The sequence below is a fragment of the Gossypium arboreum genome, chromosome 2, assembly GCF_025698485.1.
Source record: "Gossypium arboreum isolate Shixiya-1 chromosome 2, ASM2569848v2, whole genome shotgun sequence".
Classification (NCBI taxonomy): Eukaryota; Viridiplantae; Streptophyta; class Magnoliopsida; order Malvales; family Malvaceae; genus Gossypium; species Gossypium arboreum.
Genome location: NC_069071.1, coordinates 109,870,978 through 109,891,874, shown reverse-complemented (window position 1 = coordinate 109,891,874; position 20,897 = coordinate 109,870,978). Strand labels below are relative to the sequence as shown.

Here is a 20,897-nt window from a genome sequence, read left to right as displayed (position 1 = left end):
ATAATGTTTCTTATCTTTAAATTTTAGATAAATTATACCAATAGTCACTCAACTTTCAAAAAATAACAAAACAATCATTTAAACCATTTTCCGATACAGACATAACAAAAAAAAGACATGGCATCCTACTGTGTAAACGTCCAAATTTAAAACCCTAAATGGGCTGGGCAATAAAAGAAAAAGAAGAAACAGAGAAGAATAAAAAAGAGAAGAAGTTGCTAGACAGTAGACAATTTCATATTAAACCAAACAATTGCAAAGCTATACAGCAGTAAAAAGAACACTTGATTATCTATTTCGATCTATCCCCTTGAAAAAATAAGGGATGATCAAAGATTAGAGAACCCAAAGAATAGATTAGCTATCTAACAACAAATTCAGTCAATCACTGCCCACACTATTATTATTTGTTTTTTGGTTCTGGCTACAAATCTGACCTTAATATCCTCCTCAAGGCACTCATAGCGACGTCATCCTTTAAACCAACCCCAATCTTCTTTGTAAAAAATGTTGGCAATGGAACAAAACTTGGAACGAGACTAGAACAACCTTACTTTCATTATTTTTTGACTCGGTGAATTGGATCTGGGTTGGGAGGACCTGGGATCTGAACTCAAATAGTCGGTGGAACCCCAATCTACATCAACATTTTCCTTTATGAACCTCACATGCTTATCCGACATAGATTGTTTAATTAATATCTTCGCTGCGTTTGAGGATATTGACTTGACCCATGATGAGATTCTTGGTTGGAGCTTTGGGGTGACCGACGGTGGGATGAGAAGGAGGGGTTGTTAGGAGAGCGCTTATTACGGTTCCCTTGTGAGCGATTTGCTCAGTTACTGTTAGGATTAGGATTATGCCAAGGGTTTTGAAGGTGGAGAAGAAAATGCATAAACATATTGAGCCATTTACGCAAAAAATATTGGGTAATTTATTAAAAAAAAGCAGAAAAAGGAAGGACGAAAAAGAAATAATCACTCAACTTTGCCTCGTCCAACGTGACAAGTTAACTGGCCACATCAACAGTGTCATCAAGCCAGTGACGGAAAAAGTTAATGAGTGATTAATTTGTCACTTTTCAATAACGTTAATTATTGTCTTGTTATTTTTTTTAAAGTTAAGTGACTGAATTGAAACCAGAGCGACTGTTTTGTCAGCTACCTCAAAATTGAGTGACTTGGTGTAATTTACCCTTAATTTTTTTTAAAATTTTAAGTTACATTTACTAATTGTTATTTGCCTCTCTTATAATTTTTTTTTCTTTTTCTTTTTGATTTCATCTTAGAAAACCTTTAAATTCATGGAATTTCTTTTTCTTTTTACTAGATTCACATTTGTTAATCCCAATATTTCTATGCTTTGTTTTTGTTCCTATGTATGGCTTTAGTTTTTTTAATGTTATTTTGTTATTCGTTTTCAATTTTTGAATTGTAGTAGAGATCAATTGAAGATAAATTGGACTTTAATGAAGTAGTTTTTTTCTTATTATCTCATATCACATTTCAGTATTTCAATCCAAGAATTACATAAATAAATGAAGAAGATAAAAAATGTTTCATTTTCCGGATGAGTAAGCATGGATAGAAATCTAGGAGACTACAATCATGAAAAAACAATTAAAATTTCATGCTTACTCATTTCAGTTCAAGAATTACATAAATAAATGCAGAATGCTTGTGTTAAATCTCAGAATAATTCTCCTTCTTAAAAAAGATTACAAAGACTTGTGGTCAGCATCTACCCCTTAATGGGCCTACAAAATGCGGAGGATTAGTTATTCGGCTCGCTCCAAGAAATATCTTAAGAAATAAAATAAATAAATTTTATATTATCTTTATCTATATAATATATAAAATAAAATTCACAAAATAATTAGAGTAAAAAGACTATTCACTTTCATTTAAAAATGTCAATAGGACTATTTTTGAATATTTATAGTCACTATTTTTTATGAAACCTTTGACTCATTTCTTATTCATTTTCTAGAGGTTATATACAATTAAAACTTCCATAAAAATTTTGAAACTTGCATAATAAAATTTATTACAACTTTAAATATCAATTTTGAGAAATTTCAAAATTATTTACGCTCTGTTACAATTTATTTGGGTGTTGCCCGAATAAGGTTACTAATCATTGGGATTTGAATTTGTTCCATGTTATGGAGAGAGTGTTTTACAACCTTCGTGCTCAACTTGCCTTCATGTTGGTCAGAGATTTGAAAGTGTAGTCGATGCTTTACTTCCATAAAAGTTGAGTGGGAGTAGTAGACGATTACAAGGAACTTTTTGAAGCAATTGCTGCAAAGTTTGCACAATTTTCTAAGTGAAAACTTGCACGTTTTAAAGATAAAAAAGATTGTTAGAGGAAGGTTAAAAATTACGAACTAAAAGCTTATCACCAGTAATGAAGGTGAGAATGATGGACATAATTTTATAGGGTCAAAGAGTTGAAGTTGAAGGAGGCAATTATTTTACATTTATTTTTAACTTGAATATTTGCTAATGTTATGTACTTTTTTTATTAATATTTATATGTTACATATGCATTTTATATTTATTTGCTAGGACAACTAGCTATGCTAAAGGAGAAATCATACTACAATTGTTTTAGACTTGTTCATGGGTCATGTCACCTTTAACACTTTTAACTCGTCTCTGTCGTTGGACCACACGGCCATGTCGTAGGCCGTGTAACACACTGATTTAAAACACACAACCATGCCTTAAACTGTGTGTTGCACATGGCCAAGTGACATGGGCATGTCCCAGACTATGTGCACCTAAATGAACCTTAAATGACAAGTTTACCATTTCAAGCTTACTTGGATTCTAAGTAATCCATTTACTAGCCATTAAACCTATTCAAAATAACATTACACAAGCTTAAAACATGCTAAATCAACCATCCTAAGTGCCTAATCAGTGTGCCCTCATTAGTACCACAAGTATACACAAGTATACAACAATATGAATCATCAACCAAAACATGTCAATTCACACAACGTAACATCCAACCGATATGCCTATCATAGGCACCTCAAATCATAATAATTCAAGAGAGGCCAATTAGTTATACATTCACTACAAGTTAATGTCAAAAACACCTTTCATCAATCATAATTCATAGCAAATCATCAACCAAACATTTGCCAAATAAATACCAAGATCATGTAATGATATTCATTTTACCAATTTGCACTTAGGCTTACTTTTTATATATATACATACCAAAACAAAAGTAAGGTCAAAACAAGCCTATTACACGCCATATAATCCAAAAAGAAAAATGATTCAAAAACTACTAGAAACGGATGGATAGTGTGACTTGATGCTGATCTGACTGTCTAACCTTCAAAAGTATATACAAGAACAGAAATTAACACAAGTAAGCTCATTGAAGCTTAGTAAGTTCAATGTATAGAAACAATAAATCATATCAAAGTAAATACAACAATTCAATCAATAATAACTCAACTACAAGTGTTTCCTGCCATCCACAATGTCAATCGATGAATTGCATAGTTCAAATCAAAGCTCAATAATAAACTCCAGGATAATATATATATTGTAATACCCCTACCCGTATTCATTGCCGGAATAGGGTACGAGGCATTACCGGAGTTTACGAATTAATTTTTTTTTTATATTCAATATAGCCCTTTTATAAATATCTAACCTTCCCTGTAATATTAAATCGAGACCAATCCACATCAACCAAATCAATTCAACATATTTTCATGATAGATTCATGCATTTATATAAGATAACGTCATCACATATCTATAACTGTGTTTGTTAACCATACTAATGGCTAACTTTACATTTATTTCACGTTAACATTTACTTTGTTAGCTTATACATGCCATTGATTTCCAAAATAAAGTTTCTTTATATACCGAAATCCCGAGGTTGACGATGTGATGTGTCTCCACCAAATCCGACCTCCGAGCTCTTAACACTACAAAACAGGGAAAAGGAAGCGGGTAAGCACTTTGTGCTTAGTAAGCTCATGTAACAAGAATTATACTTACCTAATATTTTCAATACAATACAATAAACATCCATATATCCATTCAATGCATTATTACCCTAATATGCACAAACTCAACATTCAAGTTAGTACAATAATTTCCATGTACCAATAATATATACTATGATTGATGAGCTCGTCAATACCATGATTTCCATTTCCTTGTTATTTTTCCATATTTATCCCGTTGAATTTATCGAATTTGATGGATTTTCAGAGGTACACATTTATTGTACAATTCCGAATCCGTCAATTCATATTCATGTGCGCACATATCCATTTCAGAGAGCACACTCCTGCGAACCTCAACCTTGCAGCGGGATTACCAGTCCAGGCTAAATCCCCTACAATATAAACTCATAGAGTATTGTCAGATTACCATCAAAGCTAAATCCCGCAACGACAATTACTCTAATGAGCTTGGATCCAATTACAGTCCAAAGCTAAATTGAGACCTAATTCGGATTACCCGTCGGGCTAAATCCATTTTACACATGTTCTTCGGGAGGGCTATATCAAGATAGGATCACCCGTCCGGGCTAGATCCTTTTTACCGTCAATTCCTTTTCAGAGATCCATCAAATTTTCCTTTCATTCAAACGAGATTTCTTCCCATTTTATCAAATATATCAATGTTTCATTAATTCTCATACAATGAACATTCAAATCATATTTACATCAATAACATACAATCTCAAGCAATTTAAGAATATAATTCAAGTTACACGAACTTACCTTGATACTTGTTTGTAAACAGTAAAAATCTACTAATCCCGAACTTTTTCCTTTCCTCGATCTAGCTTCGTATTTGAATCTTTTGGTGCAAAAATTATGAAATACCAGCTTAGAGAACCCTCCTATGGCGTTTTTAGCTGCTGGAATTGAAGAGAAATGAAGAGAAATCTAGATATTTCCTATTTAGTCCTAGTTTTATTTAGTTAATTTTGTAATATTCCAATTTTACCCTTAATTTATCAATTTTTTTGCTGATTTCATACCCTTGCCGTCCAGCCCAAATAACTTTTGGGTCTAATTGCCTTTTAAATCCTTTCTCATTAGACTCTTAAGCATTTTAATCACTCTAGCAACTTTTACACCTATTACAATTTAGTCCTTTTCATTTAATTGACTACCCAAACATTAAAATTTCCTAACAATATTTTAATACCACATTAATAACATTTCATAAATATTTATAAAATTATTTTCTACTCGGTTTTAAGAGATAGAGGTCCCGATACCATATTTTACCCAATTTCTTCAATAATTTCTTTTTCTAACTAATCACTAAATCGATAAAATTTTCCTATCAATATTTTCATACTATTTTCCTATCATATCAATTTTCAAGCAAAAATATTGAAATAAATTTCTCTTTAAATCGGATCTATGGTTACTAAACCATTGTTCCGATAACCTTGAATTTAGGCCATTACATATATATCCATAATAGAATCAATTCTAGATATCATTTACATGTCAAACCTTTCCAAGTCATTATATAAGTTATAATACAATAATTTACGATCTGATGAACAACTTATAGATATGAGTACACAAGTAATCCAATCGAAACACGCCAAACGCTCATAAGAGCTAATCCAACTGATAACACACCAAATGTTCATAAAAGCTAATCCAACCGTAAACACGCCAAATGCTCATAAGAGCTAATCCAACTACAAACACGCCAAATGCTTATAAGAGCTAATCCAACTGTAAACACATCAGATACTTATACAAACTATACATCCGCCCCTATAACACACTAGAACAAGATAGTACAACACGAGTTTGCAACAAATGCTAAACCTCGGTGTACTCAAGAAAAATATATAATTCACACCATATCAATCTCCACTCCAATCCCCACATAACACGCCGTCATTCAATTGTACTCTATCCCGCGTTCATTCGATCCAAATATCAAAATTCAATAACATTTCTCAAACAATTTTACGTCATCAATAAAACAATTAATATCCATGATATCACATTATATCATCATACTATTCATATAAATATTAAATTATAAACCGTACGAACTTATTTGAATTGTCTTGTAATAGTTACAAAAGTTTAGGGATTATTCCACAATTTTTTCTTTTTCACGTAAATCAACAAAGTCTTTATATGCAATGAAAATCACACAACCAAAGCTTCTTCTCCCTAGCTATGGTGTTCGGCCACTTGAAGAAGAAAATGAAGAAGAAATTGTTTTATTCTTTTTTTAATTTTGTTTTAGATTTTAATTTATTTACAAAATTACCATTAAACATAATTTACTTTCAATTTTTCTTTAAATTTTCACTCCAAAACCGTCCGCTATCAAGTAATAAGGTTTAATTTCCTTATTGGCCCTCCCACATTTATTAGTTAAGCTATTAAATCATCAAAATGTAATAATTAACAAGTTTTGTATTTTTTATAATTTAGTCATTTTTCATTAATTAGCTGTCTAAACGTTAAAATTTCTTAACCAAATTTTAATATGACTCTAATGACTCTGTAAATATTCTATAAATAATATTTACCAACTAGCACAACGAAAATTTGTGGTCTTGAAACTACTGTTCCGTCATCATTGAAAAACGGGCTGTTACATCACCCGCCTAGGCCTGAAGGTCTGCCCAAAAAGTGGGAGGGTTTGGGTAAAAATATAAGCCCAAAAAATGGGTTTGGACAAAAAATAAACCTAGGTAAGATTTTTTGGCTCAGGACCGACCTGGCCCAACCCGAGTTTACCAAAAAAATTTTTTTACTGTTGGTTGCTGATGTTTTGATGTTGTTTGTTGTTGTTTTGTTGCCATTTTGCTATTATATTGTTCTTGTTTGGATATTGTATAACTCTTGATTTATTGTTACGTTTGCTACTATTTTAAAAGTATTTGCTTGCTAAGTTGCAACTATCTTAGTGTTATTTAAGTATAAATACTTTTTAGTATATTTTCAGTTTGTTGGAAAACATTTATTTTAATATTTTTAGTATATTTGATGTATTATATTTTTAAATTTATTTTATATAAAAAATAATACAAAAATTGTTAATACAAGCAGGCTAGGCTGGGCTCAAGTTTAACATTTTTTTATTTGGGCTAAGCTTAAGTAAAATTTTAGACTTATTTTTCAAGTTGTGCCTAAAATTTAGAATCAACCCAAACTCAACCTAGTCTAGAATGAATGGCAATATTTTTTTTTTTTTACTTTTGCTCTTTTTTCAAATATAACAACTACCATTAATATTGCAAATATTTTAGCAATTATTGAACTCAAACATATTTTTGTATTTGTGGTATATGAATTCGTAATATTTTGTTTTAATTTTTATTGCATGAATGAATGTAAAATATTAATTGGATTTTTAAAAAAATTATAATTTTAAATTTAAATATGAAATTAAAAAATGAAAAGTATGAAAATGAATGTACAAATAATTCATTATTTATTTAAATCGGTTTAATTATAAATTAACCAATCAACGTTATTTGTTTATATTTTTTTCTAAATTTTATAATTAAAAAAATATGGAGTATGATCAAAATAATAATAATAATAATATGGAGCAAAATGTTTAATATGGATATAAGGTGATTAAGCAATAAACAAAACTTCTTTTGTCTCCATGTAAAACAAAATCATCTAAAATATAAATATATGAAAAACAATGTAATTGAAACATAATAAATTTTTAATTTTTAAAATAGAAAATTTTTCATTTAAATTTTTAAAATTTTAAATTAGCAAAGGTCAAATTACACTTTAATTTCTCCCGAAAATATAAAAATTTAATTTAATCCTTTAAAATTATAAATATATAAACTATTAAAATGGTGAAATTATATTTTTACTATAATAAAATTATAATTTAATTTCGACCCTTAAAAAAATTCTAATTTTGCCCCTACTAATATCGTTAAGGTAAAAGCTATATATATGGCACACATTGGAAACATGTTTAATTATGAGCATTAGATTTTATAGATAAATACTTGGATTATGAAATGAAAAATTTTGATACTATTTATTTCAAAATTTTAGTGATTAATTTTATAATATTTTAAATTTAAAATAAAATAATTAAAAGTACAAGTCTTAGAATTATATTCCTGGTATTATATAGAAATTCTAACATATTAAAATTCTATTATGCCCTTATTTATTTTTATAGAGCCCTTAGGAACTGCAAATATATATTAAAAATAAGTTGAAAAAGTCATTTATACCCCATTTATTCTTATGGCTCCTTAAAAGATAGTTTTATATAATAATATTTTACTTATCCCTTAAACTCATCTTGTAATGTTAATAAGGAAAATAATGGAGTAGAGAGGAGACGGATGTTGCTAAATTCACCGTAGTTCTATAGTTGGCACGCTCTTCATTATGAATGTATAATTTTGAAAATTATTACTACTTCCATAAATGTTAAATTTATCCATCTTCGCCTCATCTCGATTTGCTTCACTTTAATTTTTGTTACTTATATTTAAATTTTTTAATATTTTTATCATCCAAATATTTCTCCACTTACTTTATAGGCCTTTTTTACCTCATAAATTTTAAAGTTTTCAAAGGTGGGCTTCTCTAGTCACTAAATTATTGGTAAGTTTGTGTTTAAATCACTTAATTATAAAAAAGTTATAATTTTGTCACTAAATTATCTGAAAGTTTTCTTTTAAGTCATTGAACTATTCAAAAGTTTTATTTAAGTCACTAGGATGTTAGGTTTTTCTTTTTTAAGTTCGAAGTTCCAAGCAGTGATTCCGTGGATCAAAAACTATCGACAAGTAGAAGAAAATATCTTAGATCCAATTTAATCTGACAATTAGTATTGGAGATCAGAGAAGAAATTATTTAAATTTTAGTTCGCAAATTCATAATGTCTAAAGTTGTTTCATAAAAAAAAACTAAATTATAGAGAAAAAGGAAAGAAAGATTTCAATTGACGCAGTTAGTACAATAAAAAAGCCATATAATATTAATTTTAACATCTCATTGACTTAAATAAAAATTTTTTAATAATTTAATAACAAAATTATAATCCGTTTTAATTAAGTGACTAAAATTAAACTAAAATTTACTCGTAATTTAGTAATTAAAAATGTAATATAGTTTTGGCTTTAATTGTTGGACAAGACGATGATAGAAATCCCATCAAACGTGTGCATGACATAAAACTGCACGTGTAACGCTTAGAATCTGTTTCTCCTACCTGACGTGTAAATTAAATTCCATGCAACATCCCATCATATTACACGTGCCCCCCACAGAAGTTCTCTCTTCAAACAGCTAATAAAATGAAGCCAAAGTCCCTGAATCGACAAGGAAGAAAGAATCCAAAGCTAAAAATGTCTGAGACAAGGTCCAAAAATCTACCACCATGGGAAGCCCTTGTCATGGTTGCTCACTACCTTGATCCTCAAACCTTAGCCCTTGCTTCATGTGTTTCCAAACCATGGTGTCAAGCTATGTCCCTAGATGTCGTTTGGCAGCCCCTTTGTTCTTCTAGTTTTCCTTCTTTGTCTAATCTCAAAATCTCTTATCCTTCCGTCCCATATCATCGCCTCTATGCTACTGGCCTCGCCGCCTTCAAACGGCGTCATAAACCCCCATCGAAACCACGCCTTTCCATAGACAACATTGTCTTCACCATTCAATTATCCACCAAGGGAGTCCCTATCTTCACTATAGCAGAAGCCGCAAGCAAAATGAATAACAACCAAGTGTTCAAGTTCGATGTTGACGTAAAGCATGGCAGTTTTAAGGGGATTAAAGGTTTGGAAGAGATGAAAGTGACGTGGAACGTGGTGTTAAAAGGATGGGAAGCAATTTTTACAATGATGGATTGGCAAGGAAAGTTGAGTTGTAGGGCGGTGGAAGGGTGGTTCTCGGAGGAGCTTCCTTGCCCAGGGTGTTGCTCCAGCGAAGTGGGAAGTGGGATTGTTGCAGATTTGAAGGTGGACATGAAAGTGGAAAAAGTGAGCGTAGGGATATTAAGGGTTGTTGATTGGAGGTATGTGAGTATTGAAGATGGGCTTAGATATTTGCAGCATTTTCTTTTGCCATGTCAATGTGATGGGATGTAGTTGACATTAAAACTAAATCCAGCTCTCTGTTTCAATTCAGCAAGCTTTTTGGGTTTTCAGTGATGAAACAATTTTATTTTTATTTAGGGAAGATGGATAGATGGATTAATTAATTTTAATTTCCTGCAAGTATTGAAATGGCATATAGAATAATATAAAAGATCCCCTTGGACTTGGTAGGTCTAGGCAAAATTTAGGGAAATTGGGTTTTCCATTTGGCACTATAGTATAAAGTGTGTAGAAAATCATATTTTTTCTGGACTTCATTAATACGGACAAATATCAATCTTTTTACCGGCTGTCAATAAGCTGAATTCCAAATGTATTTGATTAAATAATTTTAAATATAAAAATATTAATTAATTATATAAAAAACACAATTTTATCATAAAATAAATAAAGATAAATACATCTCACATACTTAACAACAAAATTATCTATAATTATCTATAACAATAAGATGATCTCATAATAAATAAAATTGTATTCATGAAGCATTTAAGAATTTTTTCCATTTGTTATATAAATTATTTATTAATTTTCTAATTTAAAATTTAAAGCTGTTCATTTGCCTTGATTAAATTTTAAAATTTAAATTTGATTAATAATTTTTAATTGATTAAATTTAATATTATTCATGTCGCGGGTGGTGCGCAATGTTCTAGTCTTACAATGCTATTACAATGCTAGAACTTTAGTTTCGTAATTTGAATCATTTTGATTAGAATTTTAGTTTCGTAATTTGTGCGGCCTTAGACAATCATTTTGATGTAAACATGTCAAGTCAACTTAATTAAGAAACAATTGAGGATTCACAAAAAATTTTTCCAAAACACAAATTTATATAGCGAAAGTAACACTAATAAAAAAAAGTTCAAAAGAATAGAATAGCCACAAAAAATTTATGCACGAGAGTGTTTGAGTAAATGCTCTCAATTGTATTACTTTCTCAAAGAATATAAGAATGTAATGGATGAATAGATCTAAATGGATGCTTTATAAGTGAGGGGGAGGTTCTATTTATTGTTGAGCTCTCCTAGAACCAACAGTCTAGATCAAGTTACATTGAAAGATGAGATTAAACCTATCCCTCCAATCAAGCGATTTACAAGATTATATAATCAAATTAAATCTAATCTTATCAGATCTGATTCCCCTCAATCTTCTAAGATTAGTTTTCCTATTTACCAAGGTAGCCTATGTTTTCATATCTGCATCATCAAACAAGCTTCTTCATCAGTTCTTTGAATCAAGCCAATTCTCGTAGGTCAAATGATCTCCTCAATTCTCGTAGACCTCTATGGGATGTATCTTGTGTGATGGTCACGAGCTTTGCACCTTGGCCCGTGACACTAATCGATGCAACTGGAATTGGTAGGAACAAGTTGCTGCAGCTAGTACAGATTGGAACTTACGCTAATCTAGAAAAGAGAAGTGGTCATTCTGATTTATTACTGGAACGGTGAGCACCGACAAGTGCAACCGAAACTAGTGCGAAACTGACTACATTGCTTTAGACCCTTCTCTTCTCCAACTATAAAAAACTTTAGCAAATCTACAAGATTGGAATTAATATTGATTTTCTTTCATCAATATCATTTGATGACCAATGTGGAAAGTAGAGAGAGGTGATGGCTCACGTAGTGATGAAGTGTTGAAAACAACTAAATGAAAGGAAAAAAGAAGTATATGGCATGAAGGAAAGAGGTTGAAAAATTCTATCAAGGCTAAAGAAGGCTATTTATAGGCAAATATGGTCAGTTACAAGCATTAGACTCCGTGTCCATCCTATTTTATTATGGTTGGCCCTTTAGGGAACATGGTAACTGTAACACACTTAAAATTATTATTGTAACACCCCTCACCCGTATTCAACGCCAGAATAGGGTTACGAAACTTATACCATATTTTAAACATACAGTTCATATACAATGAATCTAATCATATACATTTCATTCACAATCAAACATTTTGTCCCTAATACGAGCTTACGAGGCCCTAAACATACATTGGGAGTGGTTTGAGACTAAACCGATAACTTTGGAAACTTTTTGAACACTTAGAAAATTTTCTCAAAAACAGGGGATACACGTCCATGTGGCCCGGCCGTGTGTCTCACACGACCACAGACACGCTCGTGTCACAGGCTGTGTGGACATTCAAAATGGGAACATATGCCCATGTCCCAGCCCGTGTCTAACCTCGCGTAACTCTCTAACTTGGGTCAGACGGCCAACACACACGCCCGTGTGGCTAGCCCGTGTGCCCTAAAAATGGTCATACACGCCTGTGTGCAAGACTGTGTGCTAGGCCGTGCCAAACCTGTAGGGTATACTGACTTATGCCACACGGCCAAGTCATACGCCCGTGTATGAGGCCGTGTGGAGCATACTGACTTGATTTTAATTTCAACACCAGGGGATACATGGCCGTGTAACATAACCATGTGTCACACATGGCTGAGACACACACCCGTGGCTCTGCCCGTGTGGACAAAAATAGTCTATTTACTAGGCCATTTGCTACCCAGAACTTAATATACCTACATTAACCTAATTGGCACAAAACATAGCATCAATAGGCATTTTAAATCAACCAATTCAAACATAAACCAATTCAAACATAAATCATGCAAATTCAATACTTCTATTCTCTATACACATTACTCACAAAACATGTCATACCATTTATACCAAATTCACATTTATAATTCAACTATTTATACACTTCCAAACATGCATCATTATGCATCAAAATCACCAGCATATAACTACTCTAGTATCAACCATTTTAATCTCCACAATCTTCATAATTCACAAGCATCATATATCCATCCATGAGCTTACAATACATCTATATATGAGCATATATATATAACCAAACCAACCAAATCAAGCCAACTCTCATGGCTATATATATAAACTAAAGCATAGAAATTTACAAGCTAACTTAAATGGAAAAATTTACCACCAAAATACATATCAAAATAACCAAAGTCCCTATACATGCCATATGACCAAAACATAAGCTCAAAAGTACCAAATTGATAGTTGGATAGTGTGATGAAGTCTCTAACAATCCCCTAGTCCGAGCTAGCTTTAAAATCACTATAAAACACGAAAAAATGAACAAAGTAAGCTTTATAACTTAGTAAACTCGTATGAAAATAATAAGCAAGCTTCACTACTCAGTTGCCAAACGAATTAAATAACATAACATAAAACAATGCATTAATCCCAAGCTTACATGAACTTAACCACATACTTGATCATAAACTCACAACTTCTATTGATTCAATGCTCGTATAATTTTTAGTACATATATGTACCGTTACTTATCTATTTCTCACCGATTCACATCTTTAATATACCCGTTGAACCATTCGGAATAAAAGTCGGATACTCAGGAGTCTCGCACACTAAGTGCCAATATCATGGCTTAAAGACAACTCAATATATCTCGCACCCAAAGTGCCAATATCATGGCACGAAGCCAAATCAATGAAGTTCGCACCTAAAGTGCCAATATCATGGCCCAAAGCCAAATAAATGTATCTCCTAATGACATGTGACTAGTATCCTAATCTATTCTTAAGGTTCAACCGAGATTTTGAAGGACAATTTATCGTCGAATCACTATTGAACATATCCGTAGTCTCGTATTCACAGTTTATGCAATATTAAAGTGTATAAAATACATTTATAATGAAATTTATAACATACAAACTTACTTCGGATACAAAACGGCTAAATGAGTCAACTATTCTCTAACCTTGTTCTTTCCCTGATCTAAGTTCGTATTTTGCTTTTCTTGATCTATATGTAATCAAAATTATCTTATTTAATTATCTCTCTTTAATTTAGTCCAAAATACACTTTAAAACACATTTACATTTTTTCCCTTATAATTTTACAACTTTTAAAACTTATTCCTTATTTCATAAAACATCAATTCATGTAATTTAACCATAACCCATGCTAGCCGAATTTCAATTAGGTCCCTAAAAGGCATTATTTTTCATTTATTTCACAATTTACCCTACAAACTTTTCACGTTTCTCAATTTAATCCTTAATTGGACATTTTACTAAAAATCACTTAACAAATGTTGTTTATCTAACAACAACCATGCATTTTCTGTCATCAAACATCAAGACACATAGAAATTCATCAATAGAAACATCTAAAATCTTTAAAGGTTTTGCAAAATAGTCCTTGGTCTACTAGACTAAGCTGCAACGATCTCAAAAACATAAAAATCATTAAAAATGGGTTAAAATTGCATACCTAATTGAAGGAGAAAAGCTTGCCAAAATTCAAGCCCTAAAATGACTTTTCTTCTAGATAAAATTCAGCTAGAGAAGATGATACAAAACAATTTTTGTTTTGTTTTATTTATTTTATCTTTAATTGCTAATTTACCAAAATAACCTTAATTAATCACACTAATTACAACAATACCAATATCATAATTTTGCACTAACTTAATAATGGTCTAATTACTACTTAAAGACCTTAAATTTAAGGTTCTATAGCTATTAGACACCTTTAGCTAATAGAACATCACTTTTGCACTTTACGCGACTTAGTCCTTTTTATCAAATTAACCACTCAAAAGATAAAAATTTTTAACGAAATTTTCACACAATCACCTTATCATACTATAGACCTCAAAATAATAATAAAATAATCATTTTGACTTCAAATTTATGGTCCCAAAACCACTGTTCTGATTTGACTAAAAACGAGCTGTTACAACTCTCTCCTTTTAGGGATTTTCGTCCCCGAAAATCTTACCAGTGAATAGGTTTAGGTACTGTTTTCTCATGGCTTCTTCGGTGTAACAATTTGGTTCTGACCCTAGTCGGAACAGTAGTTTCGAGACCAAATAATCGATTCTGAAAAATATTTTAATATTATTTTATGTGTCTGTGATATGCGAATTTATATCTGTAAAATTTCTGTGATTTAATTTGTCTGTTTCTGTGCTTAATTATGAAAAAGGATTAAATCGCTTAAAGTGTAAAAGTTGAGTGCTAGATGTTAAAGCATCTAATTGGCTTGGCTTTTAAAATAACGGTCTTTGCATGTCAAATGTACCATTTTTTTTAATGGTGGACAAATATGGACATTAGTGGTTGAAAATTTATATTATATAGTCAAGGGAAAAATGGGAAAAAAATGATTAATATGTAAAAAATAAAATAAACATGAAATGGCCATGCATTAGTATTCATCCTTAGCCGAAATTTCAAAAGAAAAAGAAAGAAAAAGAGCAAGCTAGGTTCGGCCTTGTACAAGCTTGATTCAAGGTTCGTTTTTGTTCCGTTTTTTATGATTTTTACGTTTCTGTGTTCATTACTTTGGGTTCTTCAAAACCCATGTCTGAATTTCTGTTTCTGTTAAAGATTTCATGAAATTCCATTGTTGATATCATGAGTTTTGTGATGTTTTTGGATGAATTATAAAGGCTTGGTAGATGATTTATAAGTTTTGTCTTTGAATTTTTATGAAATAGAGCTATTTGGGCTAATTTGTGAAAATTAGGTTTTTAAGGACTAAATTGTGAATTAAATATGTTATTTGGGCTGGTATGGAAGCCATGTATATTCTTCCAAGCTATAGTCTTGGTGAATTTTGCATATTTGTGATTTTGTGAAAAATGGACTAAATTGTCAAAGTGTGAAAATGTAAGGGCTAAAATGCAAAGTGCCCTAAATATGTGTTCATGGATTATTTTTGAATGAAATGAATGATTGAATGGTTGAATTTGAATTGTATTAGATCAGGAACAAAGAAAATCGGACTTAGATCGAGGGAAGTTCAAAATAGTTGAATAGTCGACTCGTTTCATCCGAAATTCGTCCAAGGTAAGTCAAATTACAATTATGTGTTAAATTGACTAATTTCCACATATATAAATTGTAATCTGTATTGGATGACCTTGAGAGCTTGATGAATGTCTTTTAAGTAAAGTTTGATAATATGTTAGTATCCGAAAAGCTCTATATACTTCTAAAGGTACGTTGACATCTATTTGAGATATCATGTAAGACCGTGTCTGGGACACAGGCCTCGATTGAGATTTACGTATAAGACCATGTCTGGGACATCGGTATCATATCTGATTTCGTGTAAGACCCTGTCTGGGACAGATGTATCGATATTGAATTACATGTACGACCACGTCTGAGACGTCAGCACTGTACTTGTTTGTGAGTATCGTTATCGTTTCTAAACTGTCTGATGATAGAGTACGAAATATGAGAATAAGTATATGAAATGTATAACCTATATAGGTACGTTTGTATCGTACTAAATTTCTGTATATGAAAGACTCTGTATCTGTGAAATATGTATGGAATTTGGAAACGAAGCATGACATATAAGCAAACAAAGGAGAATGGTTAAGTTTATGAATTATTCTATGAAATAGCTATGAATCTTTATGGTTGAATTGTACTTATAAGCTTTAGTAGTTAGACCAATTGTATTTGGCTTACTAAGTTCTTTGTAGCTTACTCTGTGTGATTTCTGTCTGTTTTACAGTTATCATAGATGTTGAAGGCTCAGGGATAGTCGAGGATCGTCACCACACTATTGAACTCATTTTGGTACTTTTGAAAGTGTAAATATTTTAAAATATGGTATGTATAGGCTAGAAGGTCTATGTATTAAGTTTTGATTTGTATACATATATTATGCCATGAGAGTTGGCTAGCAAATGGTATAAATTTTGGTATGGTTTTGAATGGGTTGTTGAATGATGATGATTTAGTTGTAATGAAGCATGTTTTGAGAATAGAATTGTTTGAAAATTGTTGTATGAATGTTGTTTAACCTTGTTAGTAGGAAAGACCCATATAGGGGTTGCAAGTTGGCTTAAACCAAGCCTGCATTGTGTCACACGGTCAGGGGACACAGACGTGTCTTGTGGCCATGTAAGAAAATTAGTAACCTCTTATGATCCACACGGCTATAGCACATGGGCGTGTCATATGGCCGTGGGCTCAAGTCAGTAGCTAACTAAGTATCACACGGCCAAAGCACATGGGCGTGCCTATTGGCCGTGGGTGAAAGTCAGTATAGGTGCCTTGTTTTGGCACAGCTGGTTCACATGGGTGTGTCTGATGCCCGTGTAAGGCACACGGCCTGGTCACACAGGCGTGTGACCTCAACAGAATTGAAAGATTTTCTGAGTTCTAAAATTTATGAATGGGTTTGGTTTAGTTCTGAATGTTCCTAAAAGTATATTCTAAGTCTCGTAGACCATCTTAAGAGATGATTGCTTATGAAATGATGTTATATGTTATCTGTGATTCTGAATTGGTCTGAAATGTTCTGTTTGTTTGGTAATGCCCCTTACATATTCCGGCGATGGATACGGGATAGAGGTGTTACACTCGGGTTCCCAAGTGGCTTCTTCGACACCGTGTCGTTGCTACAAAACTTTTACTAAAGTTATGCTCTTATTTCTCAATTGTTTGACCTCTCTAGCTAAAATTTTGATCGGTTCTTTGTTGTATGTCATCTTGGGTTGAATTTCAATATCTGTCGGAGAAATTACGTGTGATGGATCTGATCTATATCGACGCAACATCGACACATGAAACATATTGTGGATCTTTTCTAATTCTGACGGTAATGCTAGCCGATATGCCACTAGACCTATTCTTTTAATGATCTCATACGGCCTGATGAAACGCGGACTCAGTTTACCTTTACGACCAAATCTAAGCATTTTCTTCCACAGTGATACTTTCAGAAATACTCTGTCGCCGATCTGAAATTCGATGTCATTTCATTTCGTATTCGCGTACGATTTCTATTGATCTAAAGTTGCTTTTAGACTATCGCGAATTACTTTCAATTTCTCTTCAGTCTCTCTAATTAAATCAACCCCGTGAATCTTTTTCTTACTAAGCTCGGTCCAGTACAATGGAGTTCGACATTTGCGGCCATATAAAGCTTCGTACGATTGCATCTTTATACTCTAACACACTCAAAAGAAGAAATGAAGTAGAGACACTAGAGAGTTAGAATATCGTTTTAGAAGCAAGGAATGAGAAATTAGAATAGATGAAAGTAGAAAAGAAAGGAATGGAAGTGATGGAAGTGAGAAAGAAATAAGAAGGAAAGCAAGGAAAAATGAAGTTATTGTTAAAAATAGATAACTTATCATTTTAATTTCGTTGATATTTCAAAGTAATAAGTTAAGGTATGTACTAAATTGAGTGTTTAATATATGAATTTTATTTAAGTAGTAGTGATGGAAAGTATATTATAAATTGTAATCAATAAATAGTGATATAATTTGTGTTATGAGAAGTTATGATTTAAAATTATCATTAATGATATGTGAGCTTTAAGAACTAAATTGGCTAATAATTCAAGGGTGATGATATACATAATCAAGTGATCTTGTAAAACAATCTAATAGTTGATAAGTAAAATAAATCTTAAGCGTTGGTATGAGTGATATAAATGATAATAAGTAAATATATTCATTAAAATAGTTTTGGACAACAATAGTAGATTAACTTTGAAAATTCACCAAAATTATAAAAATCGATTTAAAGGTTGAATTAAATATGAAATTAAATATTATTGAGCCCAATTTTGCATAATGGTGTAAGTAATGAAATTATAGATTATGAGATATACGAATTTTTGTGAGACAATGTCAAAATGATTTTGGGTTCCCCTATTATGATTTTGAAAAATTATTACAAATTGTAAAAAAATATTTAGGAACTGAAATTTGTATTCTTAAAATATTTGTGAGCCTATTTTCAAGGTAAACAAATGGAAACATAATATGAATCTTGTACTGATAGAAAATTAATTTTTGCTGGAGAAGGGTCAACGCTGTAATACCCCGAAAATTTCTACAATAAGATATTATCTTTGATATAGTAAAATAAGGAAATAAAGTAACAAAAAGGGAAATTTTGAGTTATAACAACATTAGAAAGATATTATGATATCTTGATTCAGGAAAGGACTAAATTATAAAAGTGAGAAAAGTTATGTTGCTTAAGAGTAAATACTCAAAACTTGAGGGGTTAAAGTGTAAATATGAAAAAGTTGAAGGACCAATAGTGAAAATATTTTAAGGGTGGAATGATCTAGAAACTAAGGAAAATGGATGAATTAGGACCAAATTGAATAGGTGAAGAATTATGAGGGACTAAATATAATTTTACCAAATTAAATGATGACTTAAGGATGGAATTTTAAAAGATAATAAAGGGAAAAATGGTTAATTAGAAAGAGAGAGAAATCTAGAAGGCAATGATGATATTGATGATATTTTATAACTATTTAATTAGATAAATATTATTTTATTAATGAGATATTTTATTATTATTTTTATTATTTCATTATTATTTATTTAGTATAAAAGGAAGGAAATATAAAGAATTATCATCCTTCCTTCCCATGCATCAACATGAGAACAAGAGAGAAAAAAGAAAGTTTTACTTTCTTTACAATTTAGTCCTTTCACCAAAAATCCACCATTGTCACTTAGAAATTAAAAGAATTTCCATAGCCATCAAGAGAGAAAGATGACAAGGAGACTATGGGGAGCTAGAATATCAAGTTAGATTCAAGAAATAGAAGCTGGAGGAGAGAGAAAATTAAGTTAAAGATTGAAATCAATAAGAAAAAGGTAAGAACATCAAGATTTCAATATATTTTTAAGTTTGATATTATTGAAAAAGCATGGAATTGATGTTAATGTAGAGTTTTCTTATAGAAGGTTTTATGTTCTTGATATGTTAGTGAAGGAAAATAAGAGAAAGGGATGGGAAATATTGTAGAGAAAAGAAATAAGGGTGTTATAAACTTAGTAATAAACATTTTGCACTAAAACAATTTAGTTTAAATTTGAAAAATCACAAAAAATTGTAGAAAACAAATTATAGGTTGAATAAAATATGAAATTAAATTTTATTAAGTCTAGTTTTTCATAGAAGAAACAGGTAAACAATGGATTTGTAAATTATGAGATATGATAAATTTTGTTAGACAAGGTCATCAGAATGATTTTGGGTTCCCCTGCTTTGACTTTGGAAAATTATTAAAAATTGTATAAAAATACTTAGGGGTTTAAATTTGAATTTTTAAATTCTTAATGAGTCTATTTTCAAGAGAAACAAGCGGAAACATAATTCAAATCCCGTACTAAGAGATAATTAATTTTAAGTAAAGAAAGGTCGGAACTGTCAAACAACAGAACAGGGATAAATTTAAAGATTTTATTGTACTTATTTGCCAAACTATAAATTCTGAAATTTTTATGGTAGAAATATATTTGAGTCTAGTTCCAAAAAAATCAATCGGATCTTAATTTGGAATTCTGTAGCTCAAGATAGAAATAATTTAGTGACTATGACTCAAGTGGATAGCTTGACATGAACATATAAGTAAATAGTGGAATTATGTCTATATTAAGGATGTGGAATGGAGAGGCGGAGGAGGAAAATAAATATATGAATATTTAGCTAGCAAGGGTTTACATTAAAAATGGATAATTTACATGTTTTAAGCTCAGGGATTAAATTGAATAAAAGTAAAACTTTAGAGACAATTTTGTAAAAATATAAAAAATGACCAAATTGAGGGAAATGAATTGTTTTATTGTTTAAATTATTAAATTGAATGAAATTATTAATTTAAAATTTGGTGAAAATTGGGAAAAATGGAAAATTATCAAAATGCCCCTAAATCTTGGTATTTTTGCAATTTAGCCAGGTAAGTTCGTGTAACTAAA

At 31.0% G+C, this 20,897-nt stretch overlaps 1 protein-coding gene across 1 annotated transcript; it reads left to right on the top strand.

Moving 5' to 3' along the window:
• The first annotated feature begins 9,355 nt into the window (after positions 1 to 9,355).
• On the top strand, positions 9,356 to 10,212 carry LOC108466601 (probable F-box protein At5g04010). The gene has a single exon (XM_017766988.2). The coding sequence runs from the start codon at positions 9,384 to 9,386 to the stop codon at positions 10,119 to 10,121; it is 738 nt and encodes a 245-aa protein (XP_017622477.1). The 5' UTR covers positions 9,356 to 9,383; the 3' UTR covers positions 10,122 to 10,212.
• The last annotated feature ends 10,685 nt before the right edge of the window (positions 10,213 to 20,897 follow it).